Source organism: Gouania willdenowi, chromosome 4 (assembly GCF_900634775.1).
Source record: "Gouania willdenowi chromosome 4, fGouWil2.1, whole genome shotgun sequence".
NCBI lineage: Eukaryota > Metazoa > Chordata > Actinopteri > Blenniiformes > Gobiesocidae > Gouania > Gouania willdenowi.
The window spans coordinates 12860704-12883512 of record NC_041047.1 but is presented as its reverse complement, the minus strand read 5'-3'; the positions used below and the strand labels follow the sequence as shown (position 1 = coordinate 12883512).

The window sequence follows — 22809 nt, the reverse complement described above, 5'->3', positions numbered from 1 at the left end:
TGGTGGAAATAGATGTCTGCCTTCTAGATGCACTCCATACATCTGGTTCTTTTTTTTTTTTTTTTTTTTCGCGAAACTAGATTATTAACTTTTAACCACCATGCATTTTCAGCAATATTGCTCCAAAAGCATTGTTCATCATGTCTGACTGCAAAATATGTTGTTTATAGTTGCCTGCCTTGGTAATAAGATTTGCATTTGGAAAAAAGAGCCTGGCCTTGTATAGTGAAAGAGTATTTTATGAAAAACAAACCTGGATGTATTTTAATTTAAAAAGGAATGTTTACAATAAAGTTTAAAAAATGAACTGCATTGTGTTATCACTGTCTTCTATCACATTCTATCAAATAGCAACGTTCACATAACTTTAAGTGTTGCTTTTAAGTTCAATTTGTAAAATATGTTGATATCTACAATATTCTCAACATACATTTATATGTTCATGTCAATAATATCCCAATTCCTGGTTAAGCAAGCAATCTGCTTCTATCTTGAGCCTTCTATTCACAATAAACAGGAACATGTGTGATTAAAAAAATATATGAACCCTCAAATATATTTGCCACAAAAATGTTTTTTTTTTGAGGAATCATAGATGTGTTTTTTGAAATATTTGAACCCAAAATGTATTTTTAATAAACAAGATGGCTAAGGTTTGAGAACAAGATACAGTACAGCCAGAAATTTGTTTTTATAGTTTTAAATTGTCCTCAACACAAGCCCAGTTTTTAATTATTCACGTACCACTGATAAATAACTTGGCTACAAATGAGCAGCAAAATAAACTAAAATTATTTTATTTACTTTTTGGTATAATTGCTGTGGTTTAGGATCAAATATTTGACAATTGATTAAACTGGTCTGGAACGTAACACAGGAAGGCGTTGACGTACGATACTGTTACCTTCAATTGCTAAATATGAATGTCGGAATTTAGTCAATTGCAACAAACACCGTCAATGAATGTACCGAGAGATTTAATTAGAATGTGTATATTTACACCGAGATAATTGTAACTTATCTTCCGTAAAAAACCATACTTTTGCATTTTGATTTCATATGATATTTTAAACTGACAAAAGGTAGAAAGTCAACGATTAGATGGTGAAAGGGGGAAACTCCGGAAGCCAGTGAATGCAGCACAATGCCACAGCCAGCAGATAAATAAAAACTAGCAGTCGACACCAGTTGCTGCAATTAGGTCTTCATTTCTCTGAAATTTGAGTTTTCTGTTAGTAATATGAGGTCTTCACACTTAAACGCCCTGGTATTGTTAGTATGAGCAGTGAAACCCTCGACAAAGTTTGGAAAAAGGTTCAAATTCCACTCCACGTCAACTCCCGAGTCGTGGCAGCCGCTGTAGTCTCAGTGAGGACACAAAGACACAGACTGGAACACGGTCAGATTTATGGCTTTTCCTTTTATTCTCTTCTCTGTCCTTTTTTTTTTTTTTTTTTTTTTGCACTTTACCATAGCTATCAGCGTTTAAAAAGCCTTAAAATGCAACTTCCAGTTCTTTGTGGAAGTAGCTTTTTTTTTTCAATGCCTGACTCTGCTTTCGTTTAGTTTTTCAATCAGGATTAATTTCCTATACTTTTTCCAGACAAACTTTTTCAAAAAGTAAACTTCTATTCCATCAACATTGAAGTTAAATAATGAACTTATGATAGTACAATAGGCCTACCATACTCTCACTTCCCTCCTGTCTATTAGCCCTCATTTTGATTTACTATCATATAATACACTAAACACTTATCCATACAGTTAACCTTTAATAAACCCTTATCCATACAGTGAACCTTTAATAAACCCTTATCCATACAGTGAACCTTTAATAAACCCTTATCCATACAGTGAACCTTTAATAATGCTTATTAATTAGATGGAATACAAAAATCAGGACTTATATGACTCCTGTAGAAAATCACCAGTCTCAGGAAATGTCCATTAGAGATTACAGTAGTGTAGAAAACAGAGATTTTAATAGTTTTAAATGCAAGTAATGCGTCACATACAGTATTTAAAACCTGGTGAGAACACTTTGGATGCTGCTGTAAATGCACACTTCCTGTTAATACATACATTTGAAATCAATTATTAACTTTAGTTTTCATTCTGGCGTTAGAATAATGGCATTTAATGTTTTAATGGTAGGATGTATTTTTCTGTAACGTTTGTAAATGTTACTATACATTGTGGATATTGCACTGACACTTGATTTGAAGTGAATCGAGAATCAAATCGAAATCGCAAAATCTGCCAGAAAAATCGTAATTAGGTCTTTTCCTAAAAATTGTTCAGCTGTACTGCTGGTCTTATACCTCCGAGGTTTTAATGAAAGTGCATGTTTGCATTTGTATATTAAGGCAAACACGCAGGTTGTATTAAATAAAGTTCCTATCTATTAATACTGGGGTGAAAAGCATTCTACTAAAAGTGACGCCACATGGTATAATGTACATGTTGTTCGCGAACTTTGAGCTTCAGCCTGCTTTTTTCCCTTCTGATAGTCAGGGGTGCGTTGTTATGATTCACTGAAGCAACGTACCAACACTGGTGTGTAACAAGCACACAAGCTTATTTATTCACTCTCATTATCTTCTGTTTGGTTTTTTAATTACAGAATTTCACGTGTCAGAAGATCCAGCTGTTGAGGGAGGATCAGCAGTGCAGTGATGCAGGTTCTCACCTGACTGTCCCTCTCTCTACTGCACAATGGACCCTGACTGCCCTCCTGCTCCTGCTGCTGCTGCTGCTGCTCACGCTCACACAGACACGGTTCTGTCTGACTCAGCCTCAGCAGCTGAGCTCAGCATTCTTCCGACTCCAGAAACACCAACGTTTTCTAAAGCAGAAGAGTTGGATTCCTACAATCTGATCGAACCTCCTCCATTAGACTGGAGATCTGACTCCTCCAGCGAAGCAGTAGATGATCTGGATGAGTCCAGCTTCCCTCCATCAGCTGAGACTCTGGATGAGGCCAGTGTTGATGACCATTTTGCACAACGTCATTCAGATGAGAGGGACAATTCAACTGTAGTCGACGTGAAGCAACAGGAGCCTGATGGGAGCGATGCAGAGTAAGGCTGTGCAATTAGTATAGCTAGATATAAACTCAATTACGATTTTGATTATTACACTCAACAATTACAAAAATAACATACTGTAATCAAGATTGTTGTTTATTTTACATATGTTTTATTTGCTAAATAATAGGAATGTCCCGATCCGATATTGGTCTGGTATCAGCCTGAAAACAAATATCGGATATTGGATTCAAATTTTCCAATTTTTTTTTTCCAATTCATTTTTTATTTATTTTATTCAATTGTAGAATACTGTAGATATTATGTTGAAGGTTAAAATGTATGTAACCAATTGGTTAATAATAAATGGGTCAGTTTTTTGTCGTACCTACTGTTGCTGTTTGAGTAACATCACTTGATTAAGCCTTTTCTAACATTCCACACCACAAAATAAGCAATTTTTTTTTTTTTTTTTATTAAAAAAAAGGATGTTCATGCTGATATTGGATCAGTATCAGTATTGGCCGATACGCAAGGCTGCAATATTGGTGTATCGGAAATGATAAAGTTGTATCGAGACAGCCCTACTAAATGAAACAAACTTCCACGATTTTGAATATCTACAAAGAATAAAGCTTGGAACACACTAATTTTGAATACTAACTTTAATGCACGCGCATGCAAGCTCCTCCACCCCGCCTCTCTCAAAGCCCAAGCTAGCCTGCAGGCTAACACAAGGAAAGTTGTTGCTAGCGGTCTAGAAACACAGCAGGAGAAACACATCAAAGACGCTTGGTAAACAAGTGGCAAGTCAAATGATTTGGGAACACTTTGGGTTTGATGATGAAGTTCTCGAGCAAAGACACATCATATGCAAGAAGTGTTTTGTTTTGTGCAAAACTGAACATACTTGATTTTAGTGTTTGAAGGATTTTATTTATGTTTTAAGAATATATTTTACATTGTTTTGTCCAAATAATCCTTTGAATAATTGTGATTTCAATTATGACTAAAATAGTCATGATTTTTTTTTTGTTTTTTATAAGTTCTAATCCGGAGCAGATTCAGGAAGTGGAGGAGGGAACGATGGGAGTGAAAGACTTGGATGGCGATGAGGTGGAGAACGAGGAGGCGGTAACATTTCAGGAGAGCGAGAGCAGGGGAAATCAAGATTGTGAGTCTGCTGACGTGAGTTCAGGTGATGAAGACCACGGCCGCATCCACACGCTGCTCAGCCAGCTGCAGCTCATGAGAGAACCTCCTCCTCGTCGTCCTCTCCAACATTACACCTGTCGCTCTGAGTTGGAGGCAAGCGAGGAGAGCACTGAAACCACAGGACTGCTGTTCTCTGAAAACCACCAGAGAGACCTGCAGCAGATGCTGGAGTGCACTGAGATCAGTACCACTGCTGCTGAGCCCCACGCCGGGACCATGGATGCTGTGGTTTCTGTGTCCTACAGTCAGGAGGACGCTCAGAGGTTCTGGAGGAATCATAGATACAGACAGCAGCACCGGGAAAACTCTGTCAGTTCCACGCCTGAGGATGAATGCCCTGAACCAGTGTGGATGAAGATGGGGGAGGAGCCTCCAGAGGAAGAAGCTGCAGCAGAGTGCGAGGTGAAAGATTATAATGAGTTCTATCTATTATCACTTAAATCTAATTTGTTAGCATTTTATTAACTCGATGTCCTATTGTCATTAACTTAAACTTGGTCACTTTCAGTGATTTACATCAAGAACTTCAATGGACCTTGGGGCGGATTCACTAAAGGTTTAGGGGTATTAAAATGTGTGCAAATGTCACTCCACGCACTAATAAGGGGTACAAACCCCAGGGAATCCGGATTGTGTGTCTTCCCTCTGATGAATATACTGTATGTAAAGGAGGCGGATCTCATAAGGGGAACAAAAAAATGGGAGGGGGAAATGCAAATAAATTAATGCAGGGTATGCAATGCATTCCATCAAACCAGGAACTGTTTGCGGTGACTGTTTTATGCGCCGAAAATAGTACGACCCACAGGCAGGTGCAAACTCACTCACAGATCATCGCTGCACTGAATGTTGACACAAAACACAGCGGAGATGGAAAAAAAATGCTCCAGTTAACCTTTTTAGTGTACGAAAATAATTTAAATAAAACAATAGTCAATATTAGCAGCCACTGAATAAGAAAATGCAGAGTAAAGTGTGTGTGTGAGGGAGAGAAAAAGCTGGACACCCACGGCGGCGTGTGTGGAGTCTGGTGTGGCTGCGGTGCAGAGGGTCGCTGTGCGTGCTATGGACACACCGCTCCAGTAAGATCCTGTGCCTCTTCATGTTGAACGAGAAAAATGTTCATTTAAATAGGGTGCTCTCAACCACGTCTATATTAGTGCCGCAATGCTCATGAATTCCCCACAGCAGGTGAGCAAATGGCGCCACCAAAGGATTTTGGGACGGACCCGGTTTACCCCCTTTATTTCAGATGTCAGTGAATCCGCCCCACAGAGTTTTAATGTAAGAAGTGAACATATTTAATTTGACTCTTTTCTAGCAGCCCAGTCAGTTATAGGCTTGTAGATTATTATTTGATGTAAAAGTGTGGTCAAGTTAAACATTTAAATGTGTTGTTTTATATTGTGCATTGCGGGAATGTCAGTGCTAAATAAATATTTTCGTATTTTTAATTCCTTTATTCTTTAAAGAATTAATATTAATCTATACAATTGCAATGTTTTAATTTTAGTGAGGTTAGTACACATTCAGAGCCATAAATGCAATGGTACTAATAATTAGCATAATCATTTATTTCAGTTGAGTCTCTAAATTGCCCATAGGAGTGAATGAGAGAGTGAATGGTTGTCTGTCTGTGTTGCCCTGTGATGGACTGGCGCCCTGTCCAGGGTGTACCCCCGCCCAGCGCCCTATGAGAGCCGGAGATTGGCACCGGCAGACCCCCGCGACCCTGATAAACGGGAATAAGCGGGTATGAAAATGGATGGATGGATGGATTTATTTCAGTTTTGGGTTTCAGCCAAGAATTTTCATTTCAGTGCATCCCTATACTGACTTGTACTTCTCTAAAAAAAAAATTAAGTAATTTTTTTTCCCCAGTCCATGAAGTGAGATCAATAAGCCAGTGTCCTGATCCGATATTGATATCAGCTATTGGTCCAATATCAGGAAAAAAAGTCTGATTATACTGGCCTGCATCTAATAAATTTAAATAAAATAAAATATTTATTATTGTTTTTATGGGATTTATTGAGGTTATTTTTCATGGTCGTCTAATTTTTGCATTTATTTTTTATTCAATTGTATAATATGTTAATGTTTAAAGTTAAACTGTGTATGTAACCTATTGATTAATCATAAATAGTTACGTTTTTCTCATATCTACTCTTGCTGACGATTCTGTTTGAGAAATATCGATGAATAACTGCATTTGATTGTCCTCAGTTGTATTTTCAAAGTACATACTGTCATGTACATTTTTTAAAACAAAGAAATGATCAACAATATCATATCTTGTGTTATTATGTGATCAAACCAACATTTTCTAACAGATTTCCAGCTTAATTAATGAACCTGTTTCCATTGTTATTGTAGAGTTCAGACGACCAGCCTTCATATAAAGATGGTGAGTCTCCTCAGTTTGCCTCACCTGTTTTGACTGATAAAAGCCTCACTGACATTAACAAAGATTAAATGTGTGTGTGTTTTGTTCCAGTGCCTGGTCCTTGTGACCCTGAAGACCTGTTGGAGGGGGTGATATTTGGTGCTAAATATCTGGGCTCAACTCAGATCAAGTCGGACAAGCACCCATCAACCAATGCTCGAATGGCTCAGGCTCAGGAAGCTGTGGACCGCATAAAGGTGAATTAAAAATGTTTTTATGGATTTAAAAATATATATTTAGTGATTGCTGTTTGAGACGCAAAGAGGAAGACAGTTTTACATTGAAATACAGTAAATAATAGACTTGTTACATGAGACGATGACTGCATTGTGCACCTTTCAGGCTCCTGAGGGAGAAACCCAACCAATGACAGAAGTGGATTTGTTTATTTCCACACAGCGAATCAAAGTGCTTACTGCTGACACACAGGTAATTTCACTGTCATAGATTATTCTCACCAGTGTGGCTATTTCTGCCTCTTCTTTAAAAATCTCTTCCTTACGTGTCATGCAAAAATGTATTTCTGCTTTTTATCAATTTTTTCCCTTTTTTATTTTTGCTATTCTAATTAGAGAAACAAGATCTGATCTCAGTTTCAAATAATCCACTCCCTTTTACTCATCTCGTTTTTTTCTTTTCATCATTTAGCAAAAACATAGAAATTGACGAAAGTTTTTGGACTGTAAAAGGCCACTGTAGTAAAGTGAGAATTGTTTTTAATGATATGCACACAGTCTTCCATCTACACTAACAAGTTGTCAAAAGGCAAATTAAAATGCAGAGTGATGTGAAAATAAATAAAAGTGCATATTTAATCATGTTTAAAGTAAGGAAACAAAACGTATTTGCTTCCCTTAGTTAGTTTATGGAGGCAAATTGTTTTATTTTGGAAGTCATGCTTGCACAGCGAAACCATGAACTCCATTTGTTGTAGTTTCTCTGGTATTTTGTGATAGAAGCTTAAACTTTTGGCTTTGTTTGCTTGAAGTGCAAAAAGAGCTCACAATAACCGCTTCAGACAAGTCAGAGGTAGTTCTAACACACATCCTTGTGTTGGCCGTAGTTACAAATTAAACAATAGTAAAGAAATTGTGAAGAAAATCTCTACAAAAACTTAAATAGAGAGGATTGTTGAAGAAATAAGGTGAGACCTTAACGTAAACACTGCACCAGAATCAACAACTTGACGTTGCATCGAGCGGAACATGGCTGCAGCTTCCCGTGGATTTAATTTTACGATTATAAAATATTGAGAATAGCACTTCAAATATGTTTTTCAGGCAAATGTGCACATTCTTTTATTGTTAATGCAGTAAACATGTTTTTTTTTATATACATTTCCACTACCTGGCTTTAATGGTCATGTTCATAGCAAAGAACAAACCCATTGATGTCAGTGTTTTTGTGTGTTTTTTTCAATCAGGAGAAATAATTCAGCAGTTTCTAACTTTACTGATCAGTGAAATGTAATAAATGAGGGAGTATAATGGGTAATGAATAAAGTCGGACAGCATTCATTCAGCAAGTTTCATGCGGTCCTTCTTGATTCATCTCTCCAGCGCTAAATACCTTAACCCTCTCATGTGCTGCTTCCTGTCAGGAGGCCATGATGGATCATGCGCTGCAGATGATCTCTTACATAGCAGATATCGGCAAAATTGTGGTGTTGATGGCTCGAAGGAAGCGTAAAGGTCAGGACACTGACCCGTTGTCATCTCCGGCGTTGCAGAAGAAGTGCACCATGATCTGCCATGTCTTCTCCTCTGAAGATGTGAGTCTCATTTAATACATTGGTTACATTCAGATTAAAACCGCTCAAAAAAGAAGCTGAAAAATGATGAATTTAACTTCTGCCATCTGATGTGAAACATGCTCTATATTGTTGTTGGTGTTTTTGATGTTTAATACAAACTGGGTTAAAATTCATGACAGCATTGTTGTTTCACTTCCCTATAGAAATGTTTTGTTCCCTCACTAAACTCATCAGATTCCAGTTTCATTTTCAGTGTCCTCACTCACACAGTTACTGAGATGGGTTAAATGTAATCTTTTTACTGAAGTCTCTTTCCTTTCTTCATTTAGGCTCAGATCATAGCTCAGGCAATAGGACAGGCGTTCGGCGTGGCCTACCAACAGTTCCTTTCAGCCAACGGCATCAAAGCCAGCGACCTGCGGCCGGGCGAGTACAGCGACTATCTGGAAAGTCAGGAGCTCTACAACGGAGACCTGGCCCACTTCTCTGACTCCCAGAACCTCCGAGATGTAAGATGAGCAAATGTTGCTGCACCTTTTCACACAGAACGTAATCCTAACAAAGTCACCACATTGGATGGTTTCTTAAGACTGATGACAGGGTGGCTGCTGTTGGAAGATGTTAAACACAATCTTACAGTTATATTAAAATTCCCTCAAATTTATTTATTTTTCCGCCTAAGCGCTCAAGTTCTCCACCACAGTGTAGTTCCCCACTTAAAAAGGACTGAGTATGCAGCCAAAAAATAAACTGGATTCACATTGTTTTGATTTTGAGGATTAAATCATTTCTTTTTCCTCTTGTCGGCTTTAACGATGCTTCAGTGTGAAAATATTCAAATGAAATAAAAGAAAAAAGACGACAACAAGTGCGTAATCCAACACATCACAGGGTGACCACAGGTCCTTAAAAAGTCTTAAATATTTTTTTTTTTTTTTTTTTTTTACAAATAAAAGGCCTTTAAAAGTATTAAATTGTCTTAAATTCAGATCAGATGGGAATTTCTGGTTAATCACGGACTGAACGCTCTTCTCATCTCATTCCATCTCACCCTGTCATTTAGATCACGTGACTCAATAAGTCTGCTGCCTCCTTGCTAGCTAACCTGGCCTTTTAGGGTTGTGCCAAATGGGAAAATGTCTATTTAATGACAAGTGGCTTGAAAACCCCAGTCTAGTTATTTACATTTTCTCAGAAGGCATAATTTTAGATCAAAGCTCCACATATGGCATTACACGGTGAAGGATCTGATCAAAACACTTCGGTGTTTTTATTTCTGGGTTATTGTCCACTGATATTAAATGTTGTGAGAATTGTGTTACAATAAATATATTTTAGGACAATGTTGAATTTTCTGTTCTCTTTCCACATGAATAAACACATTTTCTTGAACAACTGATTATTTTCATTTTTCCTTAATGTACATTATTAACTGACATCAATGCCTTTAATTGTAAAATAATATATTTTCCCTTTGGACTGAATTTCCATTGTAAGTTTGATCCTTTTCTTTAAGTTGGTATTAAAAAGGTCTTAGAAAGTCTTAAATATAACTTCTTCCTACCTGTAGTCACCCTGCATCAATAGATCAAACAACTCTACATAGTTTAAAGAATAATATTGATATTATATATAGTAATAAAAGAAGTTGGTCATGGTCAGGTCTAGTCGTGCTACTAGTGGAAGGTAACAATGTATTTGTGATCCATATCTACTTTCTTAGCAAAAATGCATTTTTTAAACTTTACATTTTGCATATCCAGGCATATAATGTTGTAGGTGAATTGTATTAATACATTTTCTATTTACATCATCATGCAACTGTAAAATATGATTAAGTGTCAACAGAGAGATAAAAATATTCCGGTATGCTGTGAAGTGATATTTTTTGACTGAATTCCATGTCTGGCTCAGGTTGCCATCACAAAGCCCCCCGGTGAGATCTTGGGGCTGGCAGTTGTGGAGTCGGGCTGGGGCTCAATCCTGCCCACAGTGGTGGTGGCCAACCTGCTTCATGGAGGCCCAGCTGAGCGCTCTGGTGAGCTCAGCATCGGTGACCGCATCATGTCTGTCAATGGCACCAGCCTGGTTGGTCTGCCAATCACCACCTGCCAGAACATCATCCGGGTAAGAAGAGACGCAGATGGTCCTGAGTTAAACATCTGATGCCAAGGGTTCTGCATTAAGAAACACATTTTATTTTTGGAGTCATTTGAGTCAAGAACAACGCTGTTACGTACTTGTGTTATGTTCCCCAGTTTTCACCAAGTGGTACTGTAGTCCATCTGATCGATTGACAGAGTTGGATAAAACGTATCATCACAAAACTACAGTGATATTTACATCAGTTTAGGCTTAAACTCACACAATGTTCTATTTCACAGAGTTAATTAGAAAGAAACAACTCTGTACATATGTTTAAAACCTCTATAGGAATTAAACAACTGCAATGATTAGTCAATAAATCAAACACTATTCAATGAACCACGACTATTTAATGATGGGAAAATCCTCTATGCCACTGAGCTAATTAACACTTGAAAATGTCACCTGTTTCTTCGCTAATTGACTAAGTCAATCACCTGTGTGCAAGACAGCAGCCGTTAACGTTTAAAGGCAGATTTCACACGGCTGTCAGAAATTTAGTTATTTACACAAAAATCCCAAAATACACAAATTGCACCTATACAGCATGGAGATGTTGATAATTTTTTAAACAATGATTTATTGGCTTCAGAAGTGAAAAACTGATGCAATTTTTACATCAACTCCAATTGTTAGCATGAGAGCGAAATTCAAAATGCTGTAAAAATTCAGTTTTGGAGATAAAATTCAGATATTTTCCAATCATCTACAATGAAATTATTTTGAAAATGTATGTGTATGTGGCTCATTTGTGTAGGACAGTCTGAAGATGCACAAGTTGTAACAAGTATTGAGTTATTGAGACTTTTCCTAATGTTGAACATCAGAGGCTTGCTGTAGCCCCACCTTTAGGATGATTGGCCTGTGTTTGCAACTGAATCAATCTGGCACGGGATTGGACCTTTGTGCAAAAGTTGGTGTTCGCGCATGGGAAGTAGGATTTCCTTCGGAAGAAGAAAGAGGACATGCAGGATAACGGATAATAACAGAAACATATTATCATGCTAATAAAACACAAAAAGTTTCCACAGTTTTCGGTAGAATTCCTTTAAACTAAATACTCCTGATTTTCAATAACAAATTTATGTTTTTTTTTTAAAAATCTCACAGCTGTAACAATCTTATTTCTGAAACAGGATCTCAAAAGCCAGAAGTACGTAAAGCTCAGTATCGTCCACTGCCCCCCTGTCACCATGGCGATCATCAGGAGGCCAGATCCAAAGTTTCAGCTCGGTTTCAGTGTGGAGGATGGCATTGTATGTTGCCATTCCCATTTTCACTTCAGAGCTGTTTAATGTTTTTCTACATTATCCCGATAAACAGCTCAGTATCTTCACATACTGATTGTTTCCTGTTTTATAATTAAAATAATTTAGTATCTCTCCTGTGAATACAGATCTGCAGTTTGATGCGTGGTGGTATCGCAGAGAGAGGAGGAATTCGTGTTGGTCACCGCATCATTGAAATCAACGGACAGAGTGTTGTTGCAACACCGCACGACAAGATTATCCAGACCCTGACGAATGCAATTGGAGAGGTGAAAAATGCTGACATTTTCAGATTTATGTGGAAATGTAGTTTTCTATTCAATGCAGCATTGACACAAAGTTTATTCTACACTTTGGAAAGATATTTTTGAAGCTTGACACCGAGTCTTTTTTTCTTAATTTCAAACAGATTCATTTGAAGACGATGCCAGCTTCGACATATCGACTCCTCACAGGACAAGAACAGCCAGTATTTCTTTGAGCATTGCTTGTTATACAAAAAAGAAAAATACTTCAGTGTTTAAGCTAAATGAGCTCTCTCTCAACGCGGTATATATTATGCAATTACGGTAACTGTGCAGCACAATTTAAACTGGTGCCACAACTCTTAATACTACAAACTGGATTATGTGAATATTTTAAGATTTAAAGTACAAAATAAATGTAGGTGTAATTTAAAATGACTATGTTGGGCGATAAATCTCTTTATTTATCAGATATTTAATGTTTCGCGTAGTACATGAGATGCTATAATACAGGGGGGCTGCTATTTTTTGATGGAACCATGGTGTTATCTATCGTCCTTGATGTAAATAGCACCTTTGCTATCATGCATATCTGCTATATCGTCAACCTCACTGACTTACACAGTCGTAACTTATAACATTTCTGTACTTATTGAGTCTTCCAGACTGCTTTGAGCTACTTTTAATAGTGATGTAAACACATTGATGTGAATCAGGAGAGATGTCCTTTTGCATTTTATATTGCAATGAATTTTCAGTCTGCGACATTCACCCACACTGTTTACTGTAATGCTGTAGTTCATTCATTACAATGCTTACCTGAGTGTACTTGACTTGAACATCTCAATTTATTGCCTTATTTCATAGAGATGCTTTAATTTTTTAAGATTGCCTGTTTTGCATTTGCATTAAAAATTTGTTTAGGCACCATGTTGGTTTTATTTACAATATTTGGTTACAATGACATTTTTTCGTCAATTGACCAATGATGTCATTCGGGTGTCAGGTGGGGGTACAACCACTCACATTCACTCTTACAGGGAATTTAAAGACTTCAATCATATATATATATATATATATATATATATATATATATATATATATATATATATTGTGTTTTAGAATTTGTGATTATTATACTGTTTATTTGCGCTTTATATTTTCTTACGTTTAAAAACTGCACTATTTATTCTCAATACACGAGGATTGTAGAACCGGTAGTTTCCTTGTTATCCGACCAATCAGCTCTTGTTCAGTTACAAAACAGACCGTGCTCGACCAATGAACAGCCAAACCGGCTTCCATGACCCCGCCTCCTGTGTTGCATTTGGCGAATCAGCTTCAACTAATGGGCGGGACTTTATGGGGCTTACAAACACAGTCGCTCCCAGCCGAGTCAATGTCAAGCGACTGTAAAGAGGCGCTACGAGGAGTTTTAAAGCCACTTTATCAGACAGGTAATAATTACCAACACGTTTGCTCACGGTGAATAATTAATATGTTTGATTATGAAGAAGAAACTTAATTGTTTACAAATTAAAGCGTGTTTTTGAGGATGCTAAGAAAAATAAGCTAATGTTCAATGGGTCTTAACCTGTTACCTTGTAGATTCTTGTCAACTAAGGTAAATGTTTTTGTTGCCTGTAAATATAAAGCTTTACTAAAAACCCAATTTGCAGATTCTTTAAATCCATATACTCAATTTTACACATTATTTGCTTAGTAAATTGATCTAAAAGCGTTCCATTACACCTGTTTTATTAGTACTTAAATAACAGATGTATCTTTACTGTCATTCGCACCAGCAAATGACGTAAGTACTACTGTGTAATAAATTTACATATTTTCACAACATAAGACAGAAATACCTAAAGGGAATCTCATAGTTTATTTTTATTATATTTAAAAAAATGTTTCTCAACTCAAGGTCTGCACATCAAGTAAAGGCCCACTGTTATAGAGAAATATGTAATATACAGTAACAAGCTATAATTTCAGTACGCGATATCTGTCAATTCTACTACAATATTGTATGATTCTCTGTGGAAGTCAAAAACTGTAATACCATTGTTTACATTTATTTATTTTACATAAACATGAATAATTGAGTTTACATCTCCTTGAGTTCACACAGTTCTACTCAACCGACACTAAAGAAGATTTTTACATCTAGAAAAGGACTAAAGTGTCATCAGATTAGAGCAGATATTTAAAAGGGTTCACACAAATTGCTCTGTGCAACAAATTCTACAATTGCACAAAAGCCTCATGATATATCAGACAATCACTAAAACCACGAGAGGCCGAACTACAAGACAGCGAAAGTGAATGTCACAGGAAGGAACAGGTAAGCTGTGTGGATCAGGAGGATTTCAGGATAAAGCAGGGGATTGTCCATCTTGAGCAGATCACAGCCGGAGCAAAAGTCCAACCTTTTGGTGTCGTTACATTCACTGTGCGGGGTCTCTCCAGCACATTTTCATTTTATAATACATTTTTGCACTAAATCCAGGCATCACAGGATATTTTGAGATTGGACAAAGAGTAATGAGGTAGGAAAACAAAATAACTTCCTGGCTATTACATGAAACATGTTAATTTCATGTTTATGTTTTATGTCATTGTGAAAGGTTTACCAAGGACCCCTAAATGAGCCTTAAGGTGGAACTTTCTTGGACAAACAAGGTTTGTTTACATCTCTGTGAAATGCTGTTTTGTGGTCGGCTAATTACTTTAACCCATTACCGGTACCTAAAATATAATACAATTTAATTTACATTTTATGAAAAAAGAAAAAAATCTATATAGTTAATAAGTCCTATTGACTCTGTAGTCTTGTTCACAGGTGATTTATCGTCATTTGGCCTCTCAATTTCTCTTCTTTGTGTTTTCCAGGATATCATCATGCTTAGGTAGCTGCTGGAAGTGATGGGGTTTTTCAGGCAGCTTTACCTTCTGCTTTGGAAAAACATCACATACCGCAGAAGGAACAAGGTACTCACAATATAAATCTCACCAGGATTTTCATCTTTCTTATTTGTGCAGAATTTAATTTGTTTTGGCACATCTGGGAACTAATTTAGGTAAACAATTGAGCTAAAGCACAGACAAAGATTATCCCAGGGACATGGAAAACCATGCACACTGGTAGAGAAAACACGTCTTCCAAACAACATAGAGATGAGTAGTCAAGATTATATATTTTTAAAATCTTATAATCAAGTCATACAGAGAAGTTTTGTTTCCATTTTAGCTAAAGCCACAGTTTTGACTACAATGAAGGAACAATCATTATGCGTTTGTGCTTAGCTATGAGTTGTAATTGTCGTACGAAATTATGAATCACGTCAAAGTTTGTGTTTTTTTTTTTTTTTTGCATTTTGTTGTCACTGGATCTACACAACTTGTATTTTTTTCTTTTTCTGCAGATCCAGCTCATCATTGAGCTCCTCTGGCCCCTCTTCCTCTTTGTCATCCTCATTTCAGTTCGACATTCACACCCGCCATACAAACAGAACCAATGTGAGTGTTGTTATGTAATTATCTTTACACACACACACACACACACACAGTTGTACAGCTCTGATGAACACTTCTTTGGCAACCCTGTGAATTGGATTACCTCTTCAAGAGTGACTCTGATTCCACTCAAGCACACGGTTCTCGTGTCCTGTTGCTGACCTTCTTTGAGGTGTCCTGCTGTTACCTTTGGTGATATAACATGATTTACATTACACACTACAGCGTATATAAGCATAAGCTAGGATGGAGATCAGTGGTTCTCAAACCTTTTACACTCCTAACCTGGAGCCATGTGCCCCCTACTGCTGCACAAAATATCTGAGCTGGCACATCTTGTCACTTTGTGCACTAATAATAAGTTCATATGTGTTTAAGATTGTGCTATTGTTGTATATTTTGTTTCTAGGGAAAAGCTCAACCAGGGACAGGAGTTGAGATTTAGCACTAGCTATACACTCTGTATGCATCGCATCAGTTGCATCTGTTGCCGTAACTATGTCTGACTGCCTTGTCCCTGTCAAATAAATGAAAATACATAAATAATCCTGGCAACAACAAACATTATCAAAAGCTAATTCTGGGAAGAAAGAAAAAACAGTGTCTGGAGATGCCAAAAATGTCTGATATTAAAATGGGGTCACGATCCCAAAAAGTTGGGAACCAACAATGTAATGTCACATACAATTTAGCGCTACAGTGAAATTTGTCTCTGAATTTTACCTATCCTGTTGAGGAATAATAATCTGTAATCATGGGTAGTCTTACTTTGGCTAATGTGTAATTTGTGACAATGCATGGAGGCTCCTGACTGCTGGTCAATTTACATTCCAATTTTTCTTTTTTATTCATGTACCCCCATGACAATTTGCGTACCCCTGGAGGTACCTGTACCCCACTTTGGGAACCTAAGTTCTAAACGGTTAACCAGGAAAAAAACGCATAAGAAAAAAAAAAAAAGGAAAATACTATTTGTAACTAAACAAATGTCAAAAACTGCTGGATTCATGGAAAAGCCCCAACATTTTTTTTACTGTTTCTATTTGATCTTATTATTACCCTCACATTTTGTAGGCTGGTTCTAATTTGGTTTCTGTACCTTGCACTGTGTTCCCTTTGTTTAGTTTGCCAGTGTAATCTGAGGCTCTGCTGTGTTTCCAGGTCACTTTCCAAACAAAGCCTTACCGTCGGCCGGCACCTTGCCCTGGATTCAGGGCATTATGTGCAACATCAACAACCCCTGCTTTCACAGTCCCACTCCAGGAGAAATACCAGGCCAGGCTGGAAACTTTGACAACTCTATGTAGGTTTGCCCGAATTATCCCAAACTATCCCAATATGCTCAATGCTTTAGAGATCCCCACAGGAAGAAAGCTGTCCTGCATAATAGACACTGGTAGAATCAATCTTTAATTGTCAGTACATGGTGTGCCTTTTTTTCTGATTATTGATAGAAGTAAGTAAGTAAGGCACAGGTCAACAGAAAAACTGCTCCATGGACAGTTACACTGTGACTTCATAGAAACAGGTGTACCCTAGACACACCTTAATACATGAATTTGCTAGTAAAATGGGCACTGCCCTGATTCTGATTGATTTGTTTATTCAAATAGGTTAAATTTAAAGAAAAAAAAACAAATGCATTATACAAAATACTCGGGTAAAAAAATTAAACCGACAACTCTATAACAACATGGATAATTATACCTTGTTCAAAAGGGTGCAGAAAGAAGTAAATAAAACGTATCGAGTCCTACTCCTCCATTGTTGCTTATTTTTCCCTTTTCCTTTTTTTTAATATAATCAGAGTATGTGTAGTAAACAAAACAGAAGAAAATAAAAAGAAAGTGTATCACAATATCATCCAGTGCAATGTGTCCTTTTATTCCTAAACAGCAATCATTTCACATGCATTGCATGCCTGTGCACTTAAGTTATTAGAACATTGTTGTGCTGTTAAGATTAAGCAAACCAAAATCTGTTGAACATGCATTATACTCCATATTAGACGAATACAATAAAAATGTATCAAATATTCTATTTAAAGGTAGGGTAGGTAATTTTCTACAGATACACTTTTTAAGTTTTTGGTTGAAATTGTCTTTATGTCCTGACAGAAATTAGGATCTTATGTGCTCTGAAAAAGGAACAAAGAAAATCCGTCATCTGTAGAAGCTGTAAACCTGTAAAAACTTTTTTTATTTTAAACCTATCACGTCTCCCTGTCTCCTTGCTTGTCCTCGACCCCTCGTGTGCACGAGTCCACACTCAAAGCGCGTCACTGGTGAAGGAGTTAATAGTTTTTTTAGAGTTTTTTTGTCACGTTTTTTAACATATATAATGATAACGTTTAGTGTTAAGTTACCGCTGAATGAGACATGAGACGACGTCGTTTCTACACAATACAAGCGATGAGCTTAGGTCCGCTTTTGGAGCAGCGGTGCTCGTTCATGTGAGTCAGACAGAGCACAGAGTGGAGGGGTGGAGCTAAAGGCGGAGCCCTAGGAGAATGCTACATTCAAAATCATGCTGGCTTTCGAAAATACCTACCCTGCCTTTAAAAAGGTCTAACTACAATGTTCGGCACACTATTATCTCTAATTTTGCTAAAATAAGTTATTAAGAACAGTTCATTTTTATCATTATTGTTTTTCTTTACTACTAGCTCCAAAAACCCGCTTGGGTTTTGTTCTTATTGTGAGTTTTATCAGACTTAAAGTAAACCTGCAGGATAGCACAAATTTAATCTCAAAGTGTATGTAGAAACTCCTGTTTTAATGCATAAATGGAATATGTTACTTTCCCAATTTGGATTTTCAGCTGTCTTTTCTCCTCCTCTGTCTCCTACAGACTGTCTCGTCTCTTTGTGGATGCACAAAGGGTTCTGGCCTACAGCGGAAACAGAACTTTCTCAGGCTTTCATGAGCTCATGGAAAGCGTCCAGAGATTGGGACAAAATCGCGGCGGCTGGCCAAGTAATGCAAATACAGTATTTAAAAATCTTCTTGGAGAAACACAATTATTTTGTTAAATGTATGCCTTTCCTCTAAATGTTTATAGAAATGTGCAGCTAAGTAACAGCTAGGGAATTATTTTCATCCATGTTAAGTTGCTACAAATTTTCACCTTTTCTTTATATTGTGTTTGAAGAATTAGATGATGTCAAGTATATCAAAGACACAGGTTGTTTTTTTTTTGTTTGTTTTTTTGCCAAAACGTGCATATTTTACATTTTCTTTCCAAGTTCTGCGTGTGTGGAATCCAAATATAGCTCATATTTATTTGTGGGAAATTGTGACAATAATTATGAGGATAGATGTAAGTGATTTAAAAGCAGTTGTTTTATTGGGCCATTCTGTAATGCATCACATAAAAAGCTTTGAATACAACTAAGTGCATTGTGCTGACAGAAGATAAATAACAAAAAAAAAAATAATAAGAAAAAAACGATATTTTCTAATTTAAGAAATATGCTAAACACCATAAAGTCACTCCCTGCAGGCCATTAAAAACAAGAAAATAGTGGAAAACTTTTAGTTTTTAATCATGTCCCTCGTATCACTTCTGAGATGTTTCATCAAACAATGTATAGTGTCTTATAAAAGGTATTGAGTGACCAGTTGGACATGTATTAGTGGTGCTGTGAACACAGGATGGAGTTACATGAGTGCTGGTGACAAACGGCAAAATCAATAAGACACATTTTTAGCTCCTGTGTTTTCTTTCAATGGTGAATCTGACACTTTTATTTACTGTGTATAATCACTAAAAAAAAAACAAAAACAAACACTGATTAAGATCTTTCTCTACAGTTGTTTTGATAATAGTGTTTCAGAAATGACTGGTTCAGGGACTGTCTTCACTATTAATCACCGCAGAATTAAGTTTCATCCATAATAAGGAAATAGCCGCCTATTGATAAGTCGGATACCGATATCCCCTTATAAAGCACTAAGCTGAGCTTCTATTGTTTGATGGTCGTTTTGATTATTTTAAGATCATCAGTGCTGGCCTAAGACCAGACGTAATCCCAGCCTTTGTGTTGCTACTATGTGTATTTCTGCTCCAATTGTGTATTTATGCAATTATAATCATTTCAGATAATAAGCCATCATCTGTGACTAGGTTCACATCCTATTCACCAACGCTTCTGCCCTGAAGCGAAGAGAATGACCTTAAAGCAGTGTTTTTCAACTTTGGGCCCGGGACCCCATGTGGGGTCACCTGAAATGTCTAGCAATAGGTGTAAAAAAAAAAAAAGTAGATTAAAAAAAACTGATTAGAATATTTTTATATTTCTCTAATGATTATTCTTTTTTCAAATAAATCAAATAACTGTATCCTACTTTTAAACTTTCTAGTTCAAATAAAATGCAGTGTAAAATGATCTGAAGTGGCACACTTGTCACTTAATGCACTAATCCTGGCTACTCTGTATTTGCAACACACACAAACATGATCAAAAACCAATTCTAGAAACAAAAATGTCTCTAAGACATTTGTAACCCGCAAAAGGCTGGGAACCTCTGCCTCAAAGGTTCTCTTTAGCTCCTATACAGAAGTGGATACCCAAATCTCCTAAAAATGAAATTCTCCAACTTCTGGAAACAAATATTGTTCATATTTATATTATATAATGGTCTTAAAGCCAAACAAAAAGTCAAGCCAATTTTTGTTTTGATCTGTTTGTCACTGTTATGTCCTAAATAGAGCTGATTTTGGTCTTTATAGTGAGAACCTTTTTGTAATACAATAAAAAAAACAGTACTGTGCACAGAATCCTCTTTTTGTCTGTAGATGTTCCAGTGAAAGAGTGCCTTAGAGCCAATGAGACGTTCTCCCACTTCCTCTTGAGTAATGGTAGCCTTTCGCCTGAGACTGTTGAGCAGCTGCTGAACGCTCGTCTGACTTTTCAGGTGAGATCGCACACCTTTATCCCCTTTTATTTTATTTATTTTAACAACATCAGCTAAGGGCAAGTATATGAATAGATCTGTTTTTTTTTTTTTTGTTTTGTTTTTAATATCCTAATAACTAATTAGAAACAAAATGAATGTCTTTGCTCCAAAAGTTTAATAAAAACTTCTAAAGATTATCTAGATATTAAAAATCAGTTTAAATGCTGTGTTGGTAAAGCATAGCCTACCCACCTTAACCCTTAAGAATTATTCAACCTGCATTGAAGGAGGTAAAATAAAGCCAAATCCATCACCTTTGTTTTTCCAGCCTTCTGGAGCTCAGATGCAGCTGAAGGACTTGGTGTGCAATGCGACCACATTGAGGCAGTGGCTGGCAGTGGACGGAGGTGAAGATGTGATGAACAATCTTCAAACTCAGCTGTGTAACGTCCCAGCTGACATCTTGCAGAATGCTGAGCGCATTTTCTTGTCCCAGCTTGATTTTGCAAAGTTCCTCACGGTAAGTGACTTTCTCATGAACAACAAGATCAAAACGCAGGGATTTGTGACTGAATTGTAAATTTAATGAAATGTCATTGATAAAATAAAATGTGCTCCAATCAGAGAGAGCGTCTGATGGTTAATGCTGGAGACCTTAGAGTCATCAGTCAGGCTGTCACCACAGTCTCCCAGGAGATGGCTGTCCTCATGGATGATGTAAGTTATATTATGTATACATATAACTCAAATAGTTAAACAACCCGTTTATAAAATGTTATCGATAAATAATATTGTTTTTTTTAAACACTATAAACAAAAAACAATTAGGCCAGTGGTTCTTAACTTTTTCAGCCTGCGACCTGTCAAAATAAAGGTGCCAGAGAGCGGGTACCCCCATTGTGGTTTAACACAGACATGAACATTGAAGAACAGTCATGTGGAGACAGGGCCATCTATATGAGGAAATAAAGGGGAGAGCTTATTAGGGCCCATCCATTAAGTCAGCAAAATGATGGTTCATTGTTCTATGACTCTGTGATAACAACGTGATTTATTTATCTGAATAATATCCACTGTTATCCAGGAAATTTATTGTTATTTGCGCCATAGTATAAAGTCATCTTAAAGATGTAAGTCATTGTTTCAATCAGAAATAAAATGGGTTAAAAGTGACCAAAAATGGTGGAAAAGGTGGTGAAATGGGGTTTCAAAAATCACAGAAATTAATTAAAATTTGGAAATTAGAGTGGCCAAAAATTGACAGGTTTATAAGTCCCAAAAATGTCTTGAAAGTGGAAATAATGTGCAGAAAAGGCATAAACATTTGATGGAGAAGTGTCAGAAATGGAAGTAATGTAGCAAAAATGCATTAAAAGGTGCAAAAATATGGCAAGAAAATTAAATATTGATTAAAATGTCGGTGTAGTTGGAGAAAAAATGGTAAAAAAAAAAAAAAAAAAAGCAAAAATGGGCTCAAATTGTTCAAAAGATAATCTTAGTTTCTTGAATCTGGCGACCCCCTCCCAGTTTCTCGCAACCCCAAGGCTACCAAGCCCTGAATTAGGCCTTTCACATGGTGCTGCAACATTATCAAAGGGTGGGTTGTGTGCATTTGAAGTTTGAACTAAAACACTAAAACTGAGTCGTTGTAATGTAATGCATCTTTTCATGCTGTATCATGCCTCCACTGTCATTTATTGCCTATTTTTCCTCCTCTGTCCTCCCTCAGTTCTCCTCCCTCTCCAGCTTTGCAGAGATGAGTGCAGCTCTTCATCTTCTGTCTCCAGAAAACCGCACAGCAATGCCCAGAGAAAGTTTCAGAGCTTTCTCAAGGATTATGTGTGGCCATCCTGAGATTGGAGGTGAACGGATCCCATCATTAAACTGGTATGAAGACAACGACATCAAGTCTTTTTTGGGTAACAACGGCACTGAGGATGTGGACTTTGATCGTAACAACAATACCAGTAAGAAGATTGTAAATTATAGTCCTATTTGAAAACATACATCAAGTTCTTTTTCACCATCTCGGACTGTCCTAAACTCACTGTTTGTGTTTTCCTAACCTGTGTCTCCGTGTGAAGCTCCGTTCTGTAAACGCCTCATCCAGGGTCTAGAATCTAACCCTTTGTCTCGCATTGTGTGGCGAGGAATCAAACCTTTGTTTATCGGAAAACTGCTGTACACACCAGACACGCCTGCAGTGCAGGAAGTGATGAAAGAGGTAAAGCAAACCCACATCTGCAAATTCATTAGGCAGGTCTCATATGTTCTGCAGATAATGAAGAGAAGAT

The 22809-nt window shown here is 37.0% G+C and overlaps 2 protein-coding genes across 6 annotated transcripts in view; both read left to right on the top strand.

The window, feature by feature from the left end:
• Window positions 1-1144: 1144 nt before the first annotated feature.
• On the top strand, window positions 1145-12349 carry LOC114462389 (amyloid-beta A4 precursor protein-binding family A member 3). 2 transcript variants are annotated; one of them, XM_028445194.1, is made up of 12 exons: window positions 1145-1399; window positions 2624-3080; window positions 4073-4643; window positions 6618-6648; window positions 6739-6884; window positions 7030-7116; window positions 8288-8458; window positions 8770-8949; window positions 10355-10567; window positions 11722-11841; window positions 11982-12122; window positions 12263-12349. In XM_028445194.1, the coding sequence occupies exons 2-12, from the start codon at window positions 2716-2718 to the stop codon at window positions 12332-12334; spliced, it is 2097 nt and encodes a 698-aa protein (XP_028300995.1). In that variant the 5' UTR covers window positions 1145-1399; window positions 2624-2715; the 3' UTR covers window positions 12335-12349. The 2 variants fall into 2 exon arrangements, with proteins under 2 accessions (XP_028300995.1, XP_028300996.1); XM_028445195.1 differs by lacking the exon at window positions 11722-11841.
• A 1104-nt stretch (window positions 12350-13453) lies between these two features.
• Window positions 13454-22809, top strand: part of abca7 (ATP-binding cassette, sub-family A (ABC1), member 7) — a 31318-nt gene continuing 21962 nt past the window's right edge. For 2 of the 4 annotated variants that reach the window (XM_028443452.1, XM_028443449.1), the window contains exons 1-12: window positions 13454-13555; window positions 14611-14650; window positions 14729-14783; window positions 14994-15092; window positions 15527-15620; window positions 16779-16920; window positions 18468-18592; window positions 20415-20533; window positions 20844-21035; window positions 21140-21232; window positions 22245-22482; window positions 22600-22739. In XM_028443452.1, the coding sequence (XP_028299253.1) occupies window positions 15027-15092; window positions 15527-15620; window positions 16779-16920; window positions 18468-18592; window positions 20415-20533; window positions 20844-21035; window positions 21140-21232; window positions 22245-22482; window positions 22600-22739 (1209 nt within the window). In that variant the 5' untranslated portion in view covers window positions 13454-13555; window positions 14611-14650; window positions 14729-14783; window positions 14994-15026. The remainder of the gene's footprint in view (window positions 13556-14610; window positions 14651-14728; window positions 14784-14993; window positions 15093-15526; window positions 15621-16778; window positions 16921-18467; window positions 18593-20414; window positions 20534-20843; window positions 21036-21139; window positions 21233-22244; window positions 22483-22599; window positions 22740-22809) is intronic. The other 2 variants (XM_028443450.1, XM_028443451.1) reach the window with 2 other exon arrangements.

Excerpts from the sequence above, each read along its gene's own strand:
- LOC114462389 (XM_028445194.1), top strand. The coding sequence starts at position 2,716 with ATGGACCCTGACTGCCCTCCTGCTCCTGCTGCTGCTGCTGCTGCTCAC. Across the intron at positions 3,081-4,072 it reads CCTGATGGGAGCGATGCAGA|TTCTAATCCGGAGCAGATTC; the intron begins GTAAGGCTGTGC and ends GTTTTTTATAAG. Across the intron at positions 7,117-8,287 it reads TGCTTACTGCTGACACACAG|GAGGCCATGATGGATCATGC; the intron begins GTAATTTCACTG and ends GCTTCCTGTCAG.